This window comes from Drosophila serrata, unplaced genomic scaffold (assembly GCF_035046125.1).
Source record: "Drosophila serrata isolate PLE 108 unplaced genomic scaffold, ASM3504612v1 contig_176, whole genome shotgun sequence".
NCBI lineage: Eukaryota > Metazoa > Arthropoda > Insecta > Diptera > Drosophilidae > Drosophila > Drosophila serrata.
Window position 1 is genome coordinate 485,435 of NW_028257074.1, and position 23,269 is coordinate 508,703.

The window sequence follows — 23,269 nt, forward strand, 5'->3', positions numbered from 1 at the left end:
GATTCTCTTTTATTTTAAAGTTTTTTTCAGTCAAAGACTGAACTATATGAAATTTAACAAATTTAATAAAACATTACAATTTAAACAATTTAAGGAACAAATATAACTCATACGCTCCATCATACAAAATCAATTCTTGTTTTATGTTCTCTTCATTCGATTTTTTTTTAGCTTTTAATTGTTTTCACTATAAAAACGAAGTGAATTTAAAAATAAATCAAAAAATCTTGCATTACGTATGAGTAATTTTTGCAAAAATATTAATCATACGCCACGTTGACATCAGCTTTTATAGATTCCCCTTTTTATGTGATTTTCATTGTCTTGTATATATTTTAACTCTTAGCATGACATGTTTAAATACATATTTTATAAATTTAAAAATCTTAGAAAAGAAAAAAAGGGGAACCTACGAGAAAACCTGAGAAAAGCGTTCACTAGAAGGCTTTATAAACCTTAAAAAATTCTAGTTCTCTTAAAATTTCCTTTTTTTTGTAAACTAATTGGCACATTTTACACATTTTGCTGCCCACTTTTTGCAGGGTATCAAAAGTTTCATAACCCTAACATTTCCCTCCAGAGAGAGGAGCTCCTCCATCGTGTGCGTTTTGCTTATTTGCTTCTTATTTTGTTTTCGCTTTTTTTTTTATTTTCTGCAGATGCTCTGGTTGAAAATAACTTCGAATCGCTCAAGAGAGAGACGGAGAGAGAGAGGAGGAGAGAGAGAGAAAAGAAACCCGGAGGAGCCCGGAGGAGACAAAAGAGAGAGCGCGAGCGAGAGCGCCAGCGATTTATTTATTTTTATAGTCTCGGACGCGGGACACGTGGAAGCCGCCAAACCAAATGGCGAATGGAAATGGCTGAGATAAGCTAGATACGTCATAGTTTCTTAACGCTTGCACTGAGCGAAAAGATGTAGATAAAGTATCAATTTATTAAGAATAAGAATAACACCAACTTTTGCGATAGAAAAACGCAGTGAAGGATTTATTTGCGACCCTATAAATCATATATATTCTTGAGCAGCATCAACAGCCGAGTCGATCTAGCTATGTCCGGTAAAAAATTTAATTTTTCAAAATTTTCACAATTTTATGTCGAGGAAAATTTTGATAATTAAACTTCGAAAAATTGATGAAAATTTAAATTTTCCTAAATGTTAAACTGAGTATGCAGATTTATTAGGTTATCAAAAACTAACATGGAACAGCTTTCCAAATTAAAATTAATGGGTTTTTGACTAAGTTATGCCATTTTTAAACTTTGGTTTTGTCCCAAAAATTGCCATATGAAAATAATAATAAATATCAACTCAAGAATGGTATTGTTAGTTCAGTCAGAAGCTTAAAACGAAGTGAAAGAATCATTTGCGACCCTATAAATCATATATATTCTTGATCAGCATGAACAGCCGAGTCAATCTAGCTATGTCTTGCAAAAATTAATTTTTTTTTTAATTTTCAACATTTTTTAAGGGGTAAAATATTGATAATTAAATTTCGAAAAATTGATAAAAATGTAAATTGTCTTAAATTTTAAACTGAGTATGTAGATTAATTACCCTAGTAAAAACTAGCATATAACAGTTTTCCGATTCGAAATTAATGCAGTTTTAGCTTAGTTATGACAGCTTTTCACTGCAAGGGTATAGAAATTTTGGGTTCCCAAAATTAGCTTCTTTTCTTGTTTTTAAATGTTATAAAATTATGTGTCCTTTGTCCCCATTCAATTTGTTAGATATTTACCTATTGCACATATTTTAAATATCAAAATTATTGATCTTTGCTTTAAATATTCATATAGTATCTATAGTATCTAAATCATAATGAAAATATTTTGTATAAAATCATAGAGTACAACTCAACTAAATGTTTTTATAAATTCTTATATGTAGTTTCTCATTAGTTCTTATATTTAATTTTGCTTTCTTTTCTCTAATTTTTTTTAACAGTTCTTATACACATTTTTTTGTTTTGTTCAGTGTATATGCCTAGGTTTTTGCTTACCAAAATCGGTCGCTCGTTGGCGTAGGACAACTTGCGTGTGTTGCGCAGCGTTTCCAGCCAAAGGGAGTTCCTGCGGGCGGCACTCGTGGCGCCACCGACGCTGCCCGTTCGCGTCATTATTGCGGCGGCCGGGTTCAGCGACTGCGGCTGTGGCAGAGGAGCTTGTAAGACGGACATGGGTGGCATAAGCGTCATCGATTGCGATGGCGATACAGAGGGTGAGGGTGACGGAGATGCCGAGTGGGAGGGAGGGGTGGGGCAGGGGAAGGGACTTCCCCCAGTAACCGGCGATGGCGGTGGCGGCGGCGTTGGCAATGACGTCATTAGAACAACGGTCGCCGGCGTGGGCGGGGTCGGCGGCGGTGGCATGGCCGTGGCAAGGCATTTGTGATAAAAATCAGGCTCCTGATTGCAATCGTTCGCCATGCAAAAGGCCGGCGACATGCTCTGCTCCGCCGATAGAATTTGAAGGCTCCAAGAAGATCACAAAAGGATCACAAGGATAATGCTGAATCTTCTGGCCAAAAAAAAGGGGTAAAAGTTCTGTTTTAACTTGACACTTTCACTTTAGCATTTTGCCAGAATTCTGCACATACACGTGTTTCTTTGTTTTTTTTTTTATAGAAGAATATTTTCCACATACATGAATTAAGTAAAAATGAATTTTTACAGCAATTCCTTTGTTAGAATTCGTACAAAGATTTACATAGAAATAAACTTTGTTTATTTATTTTTTTAAATCGAAATTGCTTTGTTTATTTATTATCTTTGGCCAATTTCACATTAACTCGATTTCTTGGTTTGCTTTGCCATTTTTAATTATTTTGAAAACAGACTAAAGTCTTTTTCTCTATTTATATGGAAAAAGGATATTTTTCCCTTTTGAACACTTTTCACATATAAAAAAAATACTTTAAAAAACAAGAATCAACCACAAACCGAAGCAGGCAAAAATCTGTTCCGATTTGATTTGATTTTGATTTGAATGCGGATTATTTTCGATCAATTTTTCGACTGCGTAATTGTCCAGAGAATGTAAACAGATCGGAACGGGAAGCAGACACAACACCCGTTCACTTCCAGTATTATAACGATCTGAACCGATCCGAAGCAAGATCTGGAGATGCGAATCTCTGGATCATATATATGTTTATATGAAGAGAGCGATCCCTAGCGACGACGACGCACAAATGGCCGGCCTACCGAAACATTTTATTTATATTCCCTGCCTCTTTTGCGTTTTTCTATGCCAACTAAGGTATCGACTTGGCAAGTACCCTGTATATATAATAATGTGAATTTTGGTATAACTATAACTATAACTATAACTATAACTATATAAATACCATAAATCAAAGAAGTATCTACAAAACTTTGATTAGTATATTATAATTATGTATGGTATATACATATATTATAATATTCTTATACAATTCATAATTGATCTGAAGTCTGGTATGGAAGCAGAGGGTGCCTTTATAAGAGCTATGATCAAGAAACACAGTGTGCCAAGGCTTTAACTCTTGGATTTTCAGGAAATCTTGAATGGTATATATCATAGTTTTATACGAATAATTCATTATATCAAGGTGGCAATGATCTGAATTTTGGTATGGAAGCGTATAGCGACCTTAGCTATATGTATACCAAAAATCATAGAGTTATATATAAAACTATGACTTAAGTAGTATAATGTATACAAAGATATAAAATATAATATATATAAAAATATATTATAAAATAAATATAATATAATAGAATTATACAAAATTCAAGCAAATGATGTTTGGATTGATACCCTACGCTTTACTTTTGTGGATTGGATCCCAGGTATGTGAGTGGAACCCATGTGGAGACCAAGCAGCAGGTGGATAATAATAAGTAAGAGAGAAGAGAGAGGAAATTGGAGAGAACGGAAGAGCGGCAATCAATCGATGAGAGAGACATCCGCTGGTGGGGGAGGGGGAAGATTTCAACGGGAGAATTGTGAGAATCAAACACCTGATCGTGCCCCCTACGTCATGGAAATGAACATTTTGCATCTTTTCAATCGAGGAAAATGTTTAAATGTTAAATGCTTCCTGCTCGCCAATTAATTGATGGTTCCCAAGAAAAACTCGAGAGAGAAAAGAGATTGGAATACCCTGGAAATTCGGCGAATATCAATGATGAATGAACATAAATTATCAGTTTGATATTTTTAAGACAAATTATGTTTAAAAAATTATCAAAAAAAATTTTGGAATATTAGGTAATACCAAAAATTCTTTCATTTTTTTAAATTAGTTTTCTAAATATATTATATTTTCCCAGCACATTTATATGCCTAGAAAACTGTTTTCAGATATTATTTTCTTATGGTAATTATAAGTTATTTTATAATTTATAAATATAGTTTCAAACTTTCCCCCATAAAAATATAATTATTATTCATATCAGTAAATACTTTATATTATCTTATAATATTTCCAAAACGGTGCTTGTGGAAAATACAATACAGTGCTGGTCATATGGAAATGTATATGAATATATTGTCAACTAAATCTTACCTGCGGCGATGGATCATCATCACTTAATATTTATAAATAAACTAATTGAACTATGCAGCTACAACACATTCAAAACGGATGCAAAGCGGAAGTGGTTGTGGAGAGTGGAATGGTGGTCAGTGGAGAGTGGAGAATGGAGAATGGAGAGTGGAGAATGGAAATGCGGTCAAAATGCTCAACATTCGGTTTCAAGTTTGTTCAAAAACCGCTTTAGTTTCGGTGAGATTTCTAGGGGAAATAATAGAATAGAGGCAGGTGCAGGCTAGAAAGAACTGAACCGATTTTTTGCACAAGGGGTAGCATTAGCATTAGCATTAGCATTAGCATTAGCATTAGCATTTGCATTAGCGTTGTTGCATTGTTGCTTTTGTTTTTTTAATAATATTATTGTTTTTATCGATAACAAAACAAGCTACATGACCGCTGGGAGGCGGGAAGGTCATAGCTTAAGCCTTAAGTGAGCGAATAATCTTTATAATATTTTAATAATTATTTACTGCATTTTTTAAGGAAAATAAATACAAATGAATTTGAAATTTTAATGGTTTTAAGGTTCATTTTTAGTTTTTTTTTTAGCTCACTTAAAACTTAAATGCGGTGCCATTGGAAATTAACTGTTTTTAGTTTCGTTTTTGTTTTTGGAATTTTTGGAACTACAAGCTGGTTCAACATTTGTTTTTGTTTTTGTTTCTGTTTAAATTCATTCTAAATATGTATGTACACATTAAACAATAAATTTGTTATTGTTGGCAAAATGGGACTTTTTTGTTGTTGGTTTTGTTTTGGGGGGTAATTGTTTATAACGATTTTAGAGAGAGATTTTTGCAAATTAAATACCATTTTGGAGCATTGAAGCGTTTCGTTAGTGGCCTCGGTGAAGGCCCTTCGAAGGCGCAACTTTCGGCTTTCGGACAAGGTGCGAGGCATTAGAAGAACGCCCTGAAGAGATCAGATTGCGAGAGTGGATGCGATAGCGATTAGTACAGTTAGAACAGTTAGACAGAGTTTTAAATTTAAGTTTAAGGTCTTAGTTAGTTTAGTTGCTAGGCTTAGTTTCTGTTCGCTCTTTTTTTGGGAAGGAAAACACATAGTAGACATAGGATCTGGTGGGATATATGTATATAGCAGCGAAGGATACATAGAAATAGGAAATATATATATAAATATACTTGTACATAGAGATATCCTACAGATAGAGACAGTGCGTTGTTGCCAGAGTTTCGGGATGAATCGATTTCAAGTGCCCAAAAAAGTAGGCTATGTTATATGTATAATAATTCTAAATCTAAAGTCAATTGTTTCTCTTGATCTTGGGAGAAATATTTGTGCGAGAACTGCAAGATTTATTAAGGAGATTTGAAGATATATAAGAAAGACATTTTGAAGAGATTTAAGAGATATTTTCAAGGGTTTTAGGAGAGATTTTAAAAAGAATAGTGATTTATTAAGAGATTTTAAGAGATAAATTATTAAGAAAATCTAAAATATTATTTACATTGTAAGTTTTACATAATTAGTTAATTAAATGATTAAACCAAGACCCCCTCACACCTTGACACAGCGCTCTGTCTCAAGATTATACAGATAGACAAAAAGTTACAAAGGGTTATATAGGGATATATAGGATATATAGAAATATAATCGAAACTACATAGATCAGTAATACAGAGACCAACTTATACGATATACGATATATATATAGATACGATAACATTAAGGACTATATTTATATACGATAAAAAAGAGACTGATTGATAGTGATCCTACAAAATATTTAATAATCTATTTATGACGAGTGATAAATGTTGATGAAAAGTTCATGTGCTATGTTGCATAATTAAATGTCAGAAGCTTTAAAACAATAAAAACAACTTGGGAGGGAAATGCGAAGCGGAAAGGCGGAAAACCCGGAGACAATTGAAAACTTGAAAATACGTTACGAGCTTTCGCAGTTACAACCCAAAAGAAAAGCTCTCACAGATATACAACTTAAAAGGCCAAAATGGGAAGCTTTTGGTAAGCAAAGGGGGTAACACCAAGGGAATTGCATATTAAAATGTGTTTTCCTTTTAGTTTTTTTTGTGTATTTTTCATTCGTGTTAAATGTGGCTTGAAAGCTCTTAAGCGCGCCGATTTCCCATTTGATTTTCCCCCAGCTATCTGCTCTATTTTGTCTGTTTTTTCTTGTTTTTACGTTAGCGCATTTTCCGTGTGGAAAGCTTTCGCTGAAGCTTCCATAAATGTTTTACCGCTTGGCGTTTTTCCCCAGACTATTTGCCGAAAGACAGACAGACTCAAACGCAATTATCTATAAAGACTGAAACGGAAAATGGGCGGAGGGGAAGGCGGGAAAAAATAGGAAAACGCGACGGCAAATGTCAAAGAGTGAAAACATTCATCAATCATGGTAAGGTCACTCTTCTTCCAGCATGAAGAAAGCAATATTATTTTCGTCTATATATATATATTCGTTCCATGGTTCCTCTTCATTTTCTTTACTTTCTTTTTTTTTGTAGGGATATTTATGGAAGACAGCAAAAGTAGAAAAGCGGCAAAAGTTCAGACATTTTTGGGCGTAAATTGATATTATTTATAATTATATTTCCCCTTGGCATGTAAGATGAAAGATATGGCCGTGCCACTAGTGCCCTTTGGTATTTCTGTAATTTTCCCGAAGAGAGGGGATTTAACAATTCAATTGCCACATGAATAATCAAACAGAGAAACAGAGGCTTAATTATGGGAAAGTAATATATATAAATACCTAAAGAATCTCTCAATTCCCCTTGATCAAATCTCGTGTAAACAAAATATTAAATTATGCTTCAAACAAAAATTAATAGGAAAGCAAACGAAATAATTGTTGAGCCAACGCGGCGTATGAGCAATATTGATTTTCCCCTAATTGGATTTTAGCGCGCGAAAAAAAACGCCGCCAACAGTCAGAACAAGAAATGAATTCAACGAAAAAACGAAAATAAACCGAAAACAAAGAAAATAAAAATAAAGAAATAGGAAGGAAGGAAAAAAAAATAAAGAACTACAAGCAAATCATTGCAAATAGCTTTCAGTCCAGCGTGTTTTTATGATTATTAGAAAACATCTCTCGGAAATAAATAAACTGAAATCCGAGACTGGACATAAAAAACATCTTGGTGTTTATGGCGATGAGTTATGGGAAAAACGATTTAGCATCTCCTCCAGACATTTCTCTATTTCTGTGGGTGATGAATGAGATCTTTATGGGCCATACAAATAGGGATTGTCTTTGGATAGTTAAGGAGATACTCTAGTTGTTTATAAGCATAATTTTTTACAATTTCTTAAGCAATTACCGGTTTCAGTTGCTTCATAAATGAGCATGGTCACACGGTTTAAAGTTTCAATGAAGCTGGTCACATTGTAAATTGATATTCAGGATATTTTCAAGACTTTTAAATGCAAAATTTAACTAACTTTTTGTAATTTTAGTTTTGACTTTAGTTTATCTAAATTTGAACAATTTCTTAAGCAATTTTAACTTTAATTTCAGCTAATCACAACAAAATGAATAATTGTAAAACTTTCAAAGACTTTTCATCATAATGTTTTGAAACATGAGAGCTAGCAATTCATCATTTAAATTAATTTAATTTTATAAAATATATCTATTAAATATAGCCTGCCTTTCTGTCGATATATGCAAAAGGATCTGGGAATTGCTTGTATGTACACAACATCCATATATTATATAGATAGATATATCTATGTATATATAGTGCGCTATATAGTGGCTAAAAAACATTCAATTTACACAATACGGGTATATACTTAGATAAACACTATATGTAGATGGGGTTACACAGGGATATTTGATGATTTATGGAGCATAAGTAAGTAGAGGGAACTTCCTAGGGATGTATATCTCAATTTTAAATTACCAATGATATAAGGGAAAATGTTATTTAAAATTCTATTACTCTTTTTCGACTATACTGATGCGATATATCAAACAGAATATGGTTTTATTGCAATGTATCGTATAAGTATCTATATCTCGATATATTCTGTCATCCCTAGGAAGAATTAGAGACGCCACTGGGTGCCTCGCTCATGGATTTTGTTTGTTATAATTAATTATCACAACTTTAATTAAATGATCAAAAATTTAAACATGGTAAAGAGCGATTGTGGTGTTTCTTTTTTGGGTCATGGACTGATAAAACACTCTGTGGTACAATGAAACATTGAATATAAGATTTCTTTGACAAACTCACCTGCTTGAAGGGCCGCATGCCACCGTTGATCCTCAATGAATCCGCTGCAATGCCAGCGATGCCATCGCCGGAACTCTCCCTGAGCTGCTTCAGGGACACATTGGGCACCGTGTGCGAATGGGAATGCGAGTGACCCACACAGGCGGAGTGGGGACCACAGCAAACGATGGCCGTGGTGCTCGATTCTGGCTGCGAACTCTGACGGATTATTCGGGATCCATTCGTGGGCGACGATGTGATAAGGACTGGAGGTGGCACCTGCTGCTGCTGCTGCTGGTGGACTACTTGGAGCTGGTGTTGATAGTGTTGCTGCTGCTGCTGTTGCTGATGCTGCTGCTGCAGCTGGAGCAGCATGGATCCACTGAGATTGCCCTGGCCCTGGAAGGCGCTCTTGACGCTATCCCGCGAGGCGCTCCTATCGATCTGCCCCCGATCCGCAATGGAGCTGGACATGGGCGTGGTGGAAGCACGACGGCTGCAATTGCGGCATGCCCGGCACCGGCTTGGAGCGCTGGGCGGTATGCTTGAGGCCAGATTCTGATATGATGATGTGCCCAAATTGGGATGGCTACCAGGACCGGGACCGGGACCGGGACCTGGACCTGGCCCTGGACTGGGACTATGACTATGGCTATGGCTGTGACTGTGGCTATCGCCGGGCTTCAGGCTTAAATTCATAATTGATATGGTCTGTGGTTGCTGTTGTTGTTGGTCGTTGGTCTGATCTTGGTCCTCTTCGTGAACTTCGATGTCAGGCACTAGGCTTGTACGGAGCAGTCCCTGCTCCACATCCTCGTCGTGGGGATTCGTTATGCCACCACCGCCACCGCAGCCTCCTCTCATACTCTCCTCGGAGCCCATTCTCGCATGCTGCGATTGCTGCGGACTGGTTAGATATGTGGAAGTCCGATCCTGACGCATCAGCGTCGGTTTACTGGCCTGTGTGCTCCCAGCTCCGGAGCCTGTTCCCGTGCCCGTTCCCGTTCCCGTTCCCGAACCCGCCACAGAGCCCGCACCAGAGCCTGTGACGGATCCGGTGCCGGAGCCAGTGCCAGAGCCCGTCGAGGAGGTGGAGGTGGCACCGGTTGGTCCATTTGTGGAGCTGCTCTTCACCTGCCGGAGCAGCGCCGTTCGTCCGCCGCCGACGCGAGCCGGATTTGGATTCTGACTCACCAGCAGCGAGTCCGTCTCCTCGGAACTCACGTAGCCCGAGTTGGCGGTGTCGTTCAGCTTCTGAATTGACATCTACAAATGGGAAAGGAAATGGAAACAAATTGAATAATTAGAAGGTAAGCATGGTCACATTTTTAAGAGTTGTTTTTAAACTGATACTGTAATTATTTGTATACCCTTTCAAAAGTATTTTAATTTTATTCAAAAGCTTGTATCTAAGTGAAGGAATAATTTCTGACCCTATAAATCATATATATTCTTGATCAGCATCAACAGCCGAATCGATCTAGCTAAGTCCGGCAAAAATCTAATTTTTTCATATTTTTCACAATTTTTAACGCGTAAAATTTTAACAATTGAATATTGAAAAAATGATAAAAATTTTAATTTACCTAAATTTGAAATAAAGTATGTAGATTTATTAAGCTGGTGAAAACTAACATGGGACAACTCGCCGAATTAAAATAAATGGATTTTTAGCTTAGTTATGCGATTTTCAAAACTTGGTTTTGTCCCAAAATTGTCATATAAAAATAATGATAAATATCAACTCAAGAATGGTATTGTCACTTCAGTCAGAAGGCTAAAACGATGTGAAGGAGTCATTTGCGACCCTTTATTCCATATATATTCTTGATCAGCATGAACAGCCGAGTCAATCTAGCTTTGTCCGGCAAAAATTTAATTTTTTTAAATTTTCAACATTTTTTTAGGGGCAAAATTGTGCAAATTGAATTTTAAAAAATGGATAAAAATTTTAATTTTCTAAAATTTTAGTTAAAATATGCAGATTTATTAAGCTAGTAAAAACTAACAAAGGGCAGCTTTCCGAATTAAAATAAACTCTTTTTTCGCTTAGTTATGCAATTTTTAATCTTTGATTTATAGAAAAAAATAGTATAAAAATAGTATAAAAAAATATAAAACATAGCTCAAAAAATGGTATTGTAAGTTCAGTCATAGGAAACAGTGCGTATGAGTGATATTCTCAACGATGCGTATGAGTGATGTAGTTAGACATGCTCTTTAAAAAACTAATTTTAAACTAAAGTCCAAGTAAGAAAATAACAAAGAACAGAAGGTAATCTTCCATCATAAAATGCCGAACAAATCGAAGGCCAGCATAGGCTTAAAACGGATGAAAAAGGGGGTTCAAAAGCTGCGGCCAAGCTTTCCAGGACCAAAACTAAATAGTTTCGAGGAGTTTGGACACTGACAAAGGACTGATAAGCCACAAAAGCTTCAAAGCCACACCAGCACCACATGTGGCAAAGTGGGAAAAAGCTTGTTGACCGCAAGTCACCTAGAGGGGAAATCCCCCCACCACTCACTCAACCACTCTCAAAAATTTAACAAATAAAAATCAATATTTCAGCTATAAATACGAAAAAAGAATTTTAAATTATGCAGGCACAGTTATGCCAGAAGTTTGTAAAAGTCAACAAAGTAAAAGAAAGTAAATGCAGTTGAAGAAATTTTATATAAATATAAAAGAAAGTTGAAGAAACTCTAAAAGTTTTCTCTACTTTTATTAAATTTTATGAAATAAGAAGATTGAATAATTATAATGTAAGCTTGATCAGCATTTATTATTAATATTTTGTAGTACTTTGTTGTCCTTTTTTTTGTATTTTTTCCAGTGCTCTTTTTGTAGTTTTCTCCTTTCTTTTCGACAAAAGGAAAAGGACAATTGAGGCACCTGGTAAAAATGTGAAAATTCGAACACCTGCAAAGTAATGGTTTCTGCTTTCTGCTGGAATGAAATATACAAACATATATATATACTTTATATATATATATTACAGGAATGTATATACAGTACAGTACGGAAGGCATATATAAATCCATTATACGTTTGCATGTCGAGCGTGACGCTAATAATAGTTGGGGAGTCCCACAGTCCGGACCATAACAGACGACTTCGTGCCAGGCGAATTGCCATAGATACAAAGATACGGATACATAGATACAAAGATACACAGATACACAGATACAAAAGAGAATGCAAGGAGCACAGAGCAAAATTATTATAATTATTATAAAGCAAGATTTTAAATACATGTTTTACAGGTTTTGGGATTGAATTTAAAGAAAGTTTCTTGTGGAGAAACTGGGCTATTTCTTTTTAAAATAAATATTATAAGACCCTAGTAGGCTTATGTAAAAAAAGTACGATCTAGTAAGCCTTGAACTCAATTTGCCATGTCTAGAATGTTACCTATGTAAGCGAGTCCCAACAGAAATCAGTTTCAATCTACAACTCGTCCGGGCAACATCTAAAAGTAACAAAAAAAAAAAAAAAAAACTAAAAATCTAAAACCAAGAAGAACAAAACTTTTCGTTTTCAAAATTTTCGGTCAACAAGTTTTCTTTTGTAAATATTTATTTATTTTAGGTTTAAGTATAAAGTGTTTAAAATAGGTTAAGTTGTGATATCTTAGGTTTAAGCATAATTTGTCGAGAAGACAACACAGATGAAGCCATACAGGTAAATAATATACATAAACTTAAAAAATAAAGAGTAATTTTATACATTCAAATTTAGAACAAAAAAAACAGAGAAATAAGCAGGTGAAAGAAAGTAAGCATACACAAACGGCAGAAAGGAAAAATACTAAAAAAAAATTACCAGACTTACGCTAGCAATTAATGCAAATGGAAACGGAAAGAACTTACCTTGATAGGTATATTACTATTTTATAATAATTATATTAAATATATATATATATATACCCATTTTTAGAAAATAAAAACGCAGTAAAGGAACTACTACAACAATACTAATAACTATAACTAGCTCTAATCAAGTACCAATTAGTATCGCATAGCAAGTTCCAATTAGCAACGCATAACAATTCCCTAAGAGGATCGCATAAGGGGCCTTTGGGAAACGATTATGATGTGGATCGCATAAATCCTGATTAAGAATACCGGATGTACGAGGAGGCAGTCACAATGGATAGAAGAAAGTAAAATGTAAAGAAAGCAAAGAACCAGCAAAAAAAGAAAAAAATGGAAAAAAGTCCTGAAAAAATGTGTAAAAAAAAAAAACGAAGAGTAACGGAAACCTAACACAAAAAGACAACTACAAAATTATGGTAACTCGAGGAAAAGCCTCTCCAAGGATCAAAAATCAAATAGGGAAAGCTCCTTCGAACCGACTACCGGCATCGGAAAACTTCTTGGACGTTGAAGCAGCATTGTGAGTATCAAAGATAATAATTTATCATAGGAATTTAATGATATTCAAATTAGTATATCCCTCCAAAGTGCTGTCTTTTCGTCCAGTGCAAAGAATCGAGCCCGAGATCCTAACTGGGACTTTTACTTGAGCAATATTTAAGTCTACTTAACTGGCTTACAAAAATATACTGAACACAAAAAGACAATTACAAAATTATGGTAACTCGAGGAAAAGAATCTCCAAGGCTCCGAAATCAAATAGGGAAAGCTCCTTAGAACCGACTACCGGCATCGGAACACTTCTTGGACGTTGAAGCAGCATTGTGAGTATCAAAGATAATAATTTACAAAAGAAAATCCTTAAATTTCAATTCAATTTCAATTTAGTATATCCCTCCAAAGTGCTGTCTTCTCGTCCAGTGCAAAGAATCGAGGAGAGATCCTAACTGGGACTTTTACTTGAGCAATATTTTAGTCTATTTAACTGGCTCACAAAAATATACCTAACAAAAAAAAGACGACTGACGAAATTATGGTTACTCGAGGAAAAGCCTTAAGGATCCGATATCAAATAGGGAAAGAATCGAGCCCGAGATCCTAACTGGGCCTTTTATTTGAGGAAATATTTTAGTTTACTTAATTGGCTTACAAAAATACATATAAAAAAAAGCTAGTTGTCTTATTATTGGACTCGTTTGGAAATGGATTCAAAATGTCTCACTTTCTCCAAGAGAAAAAGCAGAAAAGGGGATTTACCTGAGAGAAGGTAGGATCCTTTTCTGCTTTTTTCCCTTGGAGAAAGTGCAGGAGAACACTGCTTCTCGAGAGAAAGTTGAGCTCTCTTGAAGTCGCTTACTTTTCCGAAGGATCAATCTAGCTCTATGGCTCTCCTTTTTGCTCTCTGGCACGGTAGTTATCAAGAGATTTGAGAGAGTTTCACATTTTATCTCTCTGAGAGAATTATGGAGACAAAAGAGAGCGAGAGAGCCTTAAGTGCTTCGCTTTACTTAAGGAGAAGACAAGCTCCGAATTTGTGTTATATCCTTGTTTAATTTTTTATATACTTTTATTTCCATGCCAACTTGATTATGTATTTTTTATTTCTTAACTAGAGATCTATACTTTTGTCTTGGCCTTTACTTTTCCTGAGTGTACATAGAACGTGTTCAAATTGGGTTAAAATTCTTTAGATGGCAAATGCAATCGCATTTGGGGCCACAAATGAATTCAATTGTTTATGAGCGCCACCCTTGATGGGATTTTCTATAAATAAACATTGATTGATTTGTCAGTCACTCTGGCTTTTCAGCCAAAACAAAGAAAATATAGATATATGTATATATAGAGCAGGCCGAACAGATAATTGAGAAACAAAAAAAAAAAAAGAGAAAAGAAAAAGATTCCCACATAGATTCGAATCCAAGAATAATTGATAAACATCTCTGCTCTCCACTTGCGGCTCGCTTTAATTCGATTCAATTCGATTTTTCGATTGTGAATTTCGGATTTCAGATTTCGCCCCGTTGAGTTCAGCTGATGAAATTTTAATCACGCCATTAAAATGATTGCTTTATCGCCCAGGCACGTACAGTGCGGCCCCAGCAGTGTAATTCATTTCGATTACCCTCCCGATTATCATCTCGTAAATATGTGTTAATTCGATTTCAGATTTCAACAGTTGGGTTTTCTTTTTTTGTTTTTGGTTAATTTATGAATATTAACCTGAACTATGGGAATGTTATTATTAACTAGAAGCAAAGGGAAATTTAAAGCAAGAAAAAATACTAACGATTATAAATATTAATCAATAGCTGTCTCTGGTTCACCATAAATTTGACTCTACTTAAAATGATAATTTATTTTTTTTCTTGGCCCAATCAAATTCAATTGCTTAGCCACAACACACAAATCACGATAAATCCCAACAAGGCCCAATGCCCAACGCCCTCTACAAGTATTAAGCCATCAATCGTTTTAAGGCCCTGAACCGCACTGTACTGGGCCGAAGTGTGAATGTCCTCGTCGATGGCCAGAGGACACATCCCAGGCTCTGTTCCAAGTGCAGGGAATAAGTTAAGCCAGGAGCTGGTAACTGGTAACTGGAAGGAACCCAGGTGACCCAGATGTCATTCGGCACTTAGAGCTAAAACATGGCCAGCAAACGCAGCTTGGCCAATAACAATAAAGCCAACACGGGAGAGAGCACCTTAACAGGGAACTGCTGCTGTCACTTTGGCACATTTCCCGTCAAATTACGCCCTTTCTTGGAGCCTTCAATTAAGTGCAATTTAGTTGAGAGAAAGATAAAAAGCCGCAAGATGTTATTTTAAATTAAACTAAGCAAACAAGAAGAAGCAAGTTTAATCAATAAATGGAATTGAAACTGTACTGGAATAAAAGCTTCCTTTGGTTCAGAGCTCAAGAATAAAGCAACAGAAACTCAGTAGAAATGTCTTTTTCTTAGAGCAGAAATGTGTTTTTTATTGTTGCAAAATGCTGTTAAAATTAAAGTCTCTCGTTTGCTACTAAAGGGAACTGATAAGTTGATAGAAGCAGATATTCTTTAAAAAAAGAAGCCAGTCTTAAAAGACAAAAATTGCTGTGACATTTAAAGCGAAAGAATAAGAAATTGGAAGAGAAAGTAAAATTCCCGAATAGCGGGAGAAGGAAGAGAAAGAGTTAAGAGGAGAGATTTCTTTTTTTTTAAAGCAAACAGACTTAAAAGTGTTATAATTGGTCTAACACTTAGAGCAAGAGAGAGAGAGAGAGAAAGAGATACCGAGAGAGAAAGAGATTCCGAGAATGAAAGAGATACCGAGAGAGAGAGAGAAAGAAAGAAACTGAGATAGAGAGAAAGAGCAACTGAGAGATAGAGAAAGAGCAACCGAGAGAAAGAGAAAGAGCAACCGAGAAAAAGAGAAAGAGCAACCGAGAGAGAGGGAGAAAGAGCAACCCAGAGAGAGAAAAAGCAACCAAGAAAGAGAGAGAAAAAGCAACCGAGAGAGAGAGAAAGTTAGAGGAAGATTAAAAAAAAAGATAAAATGAAAGGGAAGTTAAAAGCTGCCTAAAAATAAATAAAAATCGTTCTCACAAGAAACATTGCCCTAACATTTACTGCAAGAATTAGGAACAAACACTCATTCGAAAGCAAAAATTGCTTTTACATTTAAAGTAAGAGAGGCGAAAGGCAATCATTTAAATTTTATTTTTAATAGATCCCCCCAACAACCCTATTACTCGAGTAGAATTCTTCTAAAACTCTCAAGTTAATACAACATATAAAATGTCACAAATGGCATTTAAAAACTCCGCCAACACTGACAGCTCCCACAAAACACAATATAAATAACGTCCAAGAAATTTCTATTGTGTAATGGCCGGGTCTTCGGGCGTCTCCTGACAGCGTTGTTTAATGGCTGGCAAAACCATGGCTGGGTAAAAAAAACCCTTCAATCTTCAATCTGCAAGTCCAGAGCTGTCCGGACTCCGCGTGTACAGATAAAAATTTATTGCACAACTCAAAATCACGGGACCGGGGCTTAGGGCTCCTTTGGCTTTCCAAGCAGGACCCTCTACATAAATTTCATTCGCACAACACAAAAAAAAAAAAAAAAAAAAAAGAAAACAGCAAAACAGCAAAAACAAGAAAATCGTTAACTTGCCCCGGTTTTATCCTGTAGGCCAGGATAACAAACACACAAACACACACACACAACAAGGACCACTCCACACCCAAAAAACTCACCTCAACAACAACAACACGACCTCGTTGCATTCGTCAAAAGCGCTGTTAGCACACAAAAAAAATAATAATAAATAAAAAACTGCAGAAATGGGGGAAAAATATGGAAAATAGGAAGAACGAAAGAAAAAAAGGATAGTGAAGGAGATGCCACAGGAGGGGTCACCCTCTAATTGCACGGAAAATCGTCGACAAAAGCCACCAAAAGATTAAAAACCTCAACCCTCAGGGCCTCTGGACCAACAACAATAATCTCCAAGCCAAGCTGCTTGAGCCTGAGAGTCCTGGCCTTTGGTCCATGAAGGTCAAGGGAAATCTTTTAAATAAATAATTCAATTCATTAATTTATATACATGAAATGTCCGAATTATTTGTATTTAATTATATTTAATTGGAGATGGAAAATGGGTATTCCTTAAACATTTAAATACAAATAATTTCTTCACTTTATAAGATATATTTACTACCCAATTCCTACATCATTTAAAGAGACAACAATGGCATCCAAAAGGATGTCCCATCCCCTTACTCAAAACACACACACACAAAGGCTCCTGCTAATCCACTTCAGGCTCCGGGTCCTAGACTTTGTCCTAAACTTGAATTGAATGATTGAAACACTTGCCTGGAGCAGCTCCATGCCTGCCAAGCTGTCTGGCCACTGAGAAGCGACTGCAAATCCTGACATTTTCGATATGGGTCTGACTTAACCCACCGCACCGGTTACAAAAGGCTGCCCCCTGGCAATCTCACTCTCTTTTCCATCACAAAGTGTCCAAAGAATAGTTGATGGACAGGCAGCCAGCCGGTGGAGTAAATACATGAAATAGAATAGAGCGAATACCCAACAAAGCCGAAGTTTCGATACTCTTCTCGAATTTATAATGAATTAAGTAAGGAAAAAATGTTATATTACATTGATATAATACACAAAATTCAATTTACAAATCGATATTTTAATTTATCGATATTAAAATCGATACATTTATTAAGATTTTGCAATCAATTGATATTCTGTTTGTTCTATAACAATCATACAATTTATCGGATACGTTTATCTTCAGCAATGTTTATTTGCCACAGTAATTAATTTCCTTTAAATTACATTTCCCTAGGAATAATTTAGGAATAACAGAAGGCCATGATATATTGGTATAACCTTAATATAAAAACAAAAAATTCAATACACAAATCGATATTGTGCAACATATTGATATTTTTTCAATATATCGATATTAAAATCGATACATTTATAACGATTTTGCAAATAATTGATGTTCTGTTTGTTCTATATCAATCAAACATTAATTTCCATTAAATTACATTTCCTTACTAAATCTATTTAAACTAACAAAATAAATAATTGACAAAATAAATCCAACAGCAAGTAAATCCTTACAAGCTTTTCCTTCAATTCACAATACCCTTTGGCAAAGCCAGAAAGCTAGTTAATGAAGCCATCAACGGAAAACCCTACTTACTTTACGTGTGTCAAGCTCTGCGATTGTGGGTTGCTCTATATATATACATATATATATATATGGCTTTAGGATATATTAGACATTATGCCCTTGGAGTTTTGGGGCTTATTCTTGCGTAATTCACATGTCCCCGTCTCCTGGAGAATCGGTAAGCAAAGAAATTGTTTTGACAAGAATTGACATTGCTATCCAAAAGTTGTCGGCACCTGTCAAGATGGATGCCACCGATATACCCGCATATATGTACATGAAGTATATATAGTATATAGAATATAGCATGCAATATAGTGTGTATTATAGACATCAAACACGACCCGATATCTTGGGCATCTCGTTCTCTCTCTTTCACCTGTGTGTGTGTGAGTGTGTGTGTAAAACAATTACACATGCCTGAGCATTTTTAATGGCCAAAATGCGGGCGAGCTCCTCCACGCACTATGCTGAGTCATAAACGATTCTACCATTTTCCACATTTTCCTCATTTTCCTTTCTAATTGAGTGCGTATATACTTAACATATGCACGGGGTACAGTGGTGGTGGAGAAAATAATAACACCACTCATTTTACTTAGAAGCTTGAAAAGCTGTGAAGGAATCATTTCCGACCCTATAAACCATATATATTCTTGATCAGCATGAACAGGGGAATCGACCTAGCTATGCTCGGCTAAAATTAAATTTTTAACATATTTTCACAATTGTTAAGGGGTAAAATTTTAATTACTGAGCTCTGAAAATTTGATAAAAATTTGAATTATCCTAAATCTTAAACTGAGTACACAGATTTGTTAAGCTAATAAAAACTAACATGGAACAGCTTTCCGAATTAATATTAATGGGTTTTTGGCTTAGTTATGAGATTTTTAAACTTTGATATGTTGAAAACATTGCCATATAAAAATAATATATACATGTCAGATCAATAATTGGTATTGTAATTGTAGTCAGAACCTCAAAACTATGAAGGAGCCATTTCCGAGCCTATAAAGCATATATATTCTTGATCAGCATCAACATCCAAGTGTTTAATGCTAACACTGCGTATACGTGATATTACTATCAATTAATAGCGCATACGCACTGTTGCCCTGAATTATTTTTTTTATGCCATTTTCGGGTATTAAATTATATTCAAATGCTTATAACGCTATGAAGGAGCCATTTCCGACCCTATAAATCATATATATTCTTGATCAGCATGAACAGCCGAATCGATCTAGCTATGTCTGACAAGAATTTATTTTTTTTCCAAATTTTCACAATTTTAAAGGGGTAAAATTTTGACAATCGAATTTTAAAAAATTGATAAAAATTTTAATTTACTTAAATTTTAAACTAAGTATGCAGATTTATTAATCTAATAAAAACATACATGGGACAACTTTCCGAATCAAAATTAATGCGTTTTTGGCTAAGTTATGAGATTTTTAAACTTTGATATGTTGAAAAAATTGTCATATAAAAACATAGATACATGTTAGCTCAATTATTGATATAATAATTTAAGTCAGACGCTTGTAACAATGTGAATGAGTCATTTCCGGCTCTATAAAGCATATAAAGCAGAGATAACACTGCGTATACGTAATATAACTATCAACTTATAGCTCATACGCACTGTTGCCCTGAGTTATTATTTTTTCTATAGAATTGTAGGGGATAACATTTTAGTCAGAAGCCTCAAACGCTGTGAAGGAGTCATTTGCGACCCTATAAATCATATATATTCTTGATCAGCATGAACAGCCGAATCGATCTAGATATGTCCGATAAAAATTTATTTTTTTCCAAATTTTCAACAATTTATATCGGGTAAAATTTGGATAATTGAATATTGGAAAATTGATAAAAATTTAAATGTTCCTAAATTTTAAACTGAGTATGTAGATTTATAAAGCTAGTAAAAACTAACATGGGACAACTTTCCGAACTAAAATAAATGCATTTTTTGCTTAGTTATGAGTTTTTTTAACTTTGTTTTTGCCCCAAAAATTGTTATATAAAAATAATGACAAATACCTATTCAAAAATGCAAATATTTTAAGCTTAGCTTTGATCTATTCCCAATTCAATCCTATAAACAAAATGCAAAGGCTTCCCATAAAACTCTTATTATAATGAAATTATAGAAGCTGGCATTCCCTCAGATAATCTTAACATTCTAATCAATGTTTTCTTTTTTATTATTGTTGTTGCCGCACAATGGGGAAATTATTACCTAACCCTCATCCCATCCCTTTGGTACTTATCCAAAGCGCCTCTCTGTTCCGGCGAATACAATGCAAATTTGCAGTGCTATTATCCTGTCCGCAAGCGTATGCTTTGTGTACATGCTTATATAGACACATTAACAATGTTGGGACAAAAAAGAAACACACTCACACACACACACACACACACACACACACACACACACAACAAAAACGCTGTTTTCCTTTTTCGCCAAGTCGAAGCTGTTAATACCTTAATGCCCCCCAACCCGACCCGAGACCCGCGGACCAACTGCCAGGCTTTTGAAAAGGGTATTAGCCACAGACTTTGGATTTGAGGGCCCGAGGGTTGCGGGTTGGAGGATACTTTGGGTCTAGATAGACAGACGGGGAAATTGAATAAGCGAAGCGTTGGCAATATGGATATTCGGGTTCATTGCTTTGACATTGATGAGACAGGATACGGCTAGACACACATATAAACACACACACCTACACTCAGAGCTGGCAAGGTCGAGGGAGGGGGTTGGTCGAGCAAGGCACACTGAGAACATTAAGGTTTAATTAATTAAATCGGAAATTAGTAAAGACAAAATACTAGCAAAAATCATGAAAAGAAAAGTAAATCTTAAACAAATCGTTGGAGATTTAAAAAGCAACTTAAAGGACGTTTCAAAATAGGAAACGGAGTATTTAATGCTTAAAATTAATTGTAGTGTGTTTCAAATTTATTTAGTAGTATATCAAGAAGAAAAATACAATATAATATAATATTGTATTCGAATTTTTAAATATCGAAAAGAATCAAATTTAACACATATATTTAGGGATCAAGAAGAAAAATACTATATGATATGGACAATATTGATATGGGATAATATATATACGGTTAATATATTAAATATCAGAAGGTTCAAAATTGAATACATATATTTAGGAATAAATGTGTAGTTTTAAAACTAATTAATAAATTACTTCGCCTAATGTTTAAAATGATTGTAATCTTTGATTTATCAAATTGTATTTGTACATATATTTAGGGATAACTGTTTAGATTTAAAACTAATTAATAAAATACCTTGCCTTATATCAAAATTGATTGTAATCTTTGATTTATCAAATTGTAGCGATAATATTTATAATCTTTGATTAATCATATTTTAAACAAGAAAGGAAGCTAACTTCGGCACGCCGAAGTTTATATACCCTTGCAGATAGAACTTCTATGAATAAAAAACCATACAATACAAATTATATATCTTTGTGTTAAAAAACAATGAAGTAATACCTGCTTTCATTTCATTCACCTATACATATTATATTTGCAGTTTTACATTCACTGATTTGCATTTTTCCTCCACATCAAACGATCGTTTGTATGGCACCTATATGATATAGTCGTCCGATTTTCATGAAATTTACCACAAAATTTAAGACTTAAATTAAATGCCTATACCTAAAATTTGATGAAAATCAGTTGAAAACTGAAAAGGTTATAAATTTAATTGTATTAATTTCTCGATCGTTCCTATGGGAGCTATATGATATAGTAGTCCGATTTTCATAAAATTTTATGCAAAATTGTAGAGTATAGTAAAATGGCTATATCTCAAATTTGATCCAATTCTATTGAAAACTGAAAAAGTTAACAATTTTTTTGTAAAAATTTTCCGAGCATTCCTATGGCAGCTATATGATATAGTCGTCCGATCCGGCCCGTTCCGACATATATACGAGTGAGAGTATATAGAAGGCTAACTACAAAGTTTCATTCAGATAGCTTCAAAACTGAGAGACTAGTTTGCGTAGAAACGGACAGACGGACAGACGGACAGACGGACAGAAGGACAGACGGACAGACGGACAGACGGACAGACGGACATGGCTAGATCTACTCGGCTGTTGATCCTGATCAAGAATATATATACTTTATATAGTCGGAGGTGCCTCCTTCACTGCGTTGCAAACTTCTGACTGAAATTATAATACCCTGCAAGGGTATAAAAATCAAAAAGTATTCAATTTAAGTATTAAGTATTAAGCTTGAAAACTAATCACCAAACCAATTAATTTATTGAAATACAATTTATTTTCTCTGTGGACAAGCTCTCACAAAAAAGGCACACACATTCACGGACGGACACACGGGCGGACAGATGGACACACGGACAGACGGACACTGACGGACAGGGACTGTTGATGGACTTATGTAAATTGACTATGCAAACTGTATAAATATTTGATAAGTTTTCATTCCACCTCGCGCACCGTTGGCCGCAGAAATAAATGTATTTTTAAGTAGATGCAACCGCCGCTCACACATGCATACACATATTCATATACATATAGTATTATATGTGTATATATATTCCACCTTATATATACATACAAACAAAATCAATCAAGAGTAAATGGACGCGTCAAAAATCAGCAAATGTGAAATACTCACCATCACACCCAGCGTGGCCCCTCAGGGGGAGTGGGGTCAAAGGTTATGCGGGTCCTCCCACAGGACCCCAAAAAGCAAATGAAGCGAATAACGAAAAGCGAAAACACGAAAAACGAAATAAAGGCAGAGGCAAGAGAAGCAAGAAGCGAGAAGAAAATGGTAAAGGAAAAGGCCCATGGCCCGCAGGCAATCGATGAATTCATTTTTGGTATTCACCGAA

The 23,269-nt window shown here is 35.0% G+C and overlaps 1 protein-coding gene and 2 long non-coding RNA genes across 52 annotated transcripts in view; 2 read left to right on the plus strand and 1 right to left on the minus strand.

Moving 5' to 3' along the window:
- The window catches only part of SK (small conductance calcium-activated potassium channel), an 81,581-nt gene that overhangs the window by 52,546 nt on the left and 5,766 nt on the right, over nucleotides 1-23,269 (minus strand). For 27 of the 50 annotated variants that reach the window (XM_086827556.1, XM_086827523.1, XM_086827525.1 and 24 more), the window contains 2 exons: nucleotides 8,812-10,056; nucleotides 5,393-5,494 (listed from right to left, as the gene is read on the minus strand). In XM_086827556.1, coding sequence (XP_086683682.1) covers nucleotides 5,393-5,494; nucleotides 8,812-10,056 — 1,347 coding nt within the window. The remainder of the gene's footprint in view (nucleotides 1-5,392; nucleotides 5,495-8,811; nucleotides 10,057-23,269) is intronic. The other 23 variants (XM_086827539.1, XM_086827564.1, XM_086827533.1 and 20 more) reach the window with 1 other exon arrangement.
- LOC147644456 (uncharacterized) lies at nucleotides 6,806-8,708 on the plus strand. The gene is made up of 2 exons (XR_015270479.1): nucleotides 6,806-6,962; nucleotides 7,072-8,708. It is a non-coding gene; the product is annotated as an uncharacterized LOC147644456 (long non-coding RNA).
- Nucleotides 12,230-13,368, plus strand: LOC110183524 (uncharacterized). The gene is made up of 5 exons (XR_002319614.2): nucleotides 12,230-12,472; nucleotides 12,530-12,565; nucleotides 12,617-12,668; nucleotides 12,728-13,186; nucleotides 13,240-13,368. It is a non-coding gene; the product is annotated as an uncharacterized LOC110183524 (long non-coding RNA).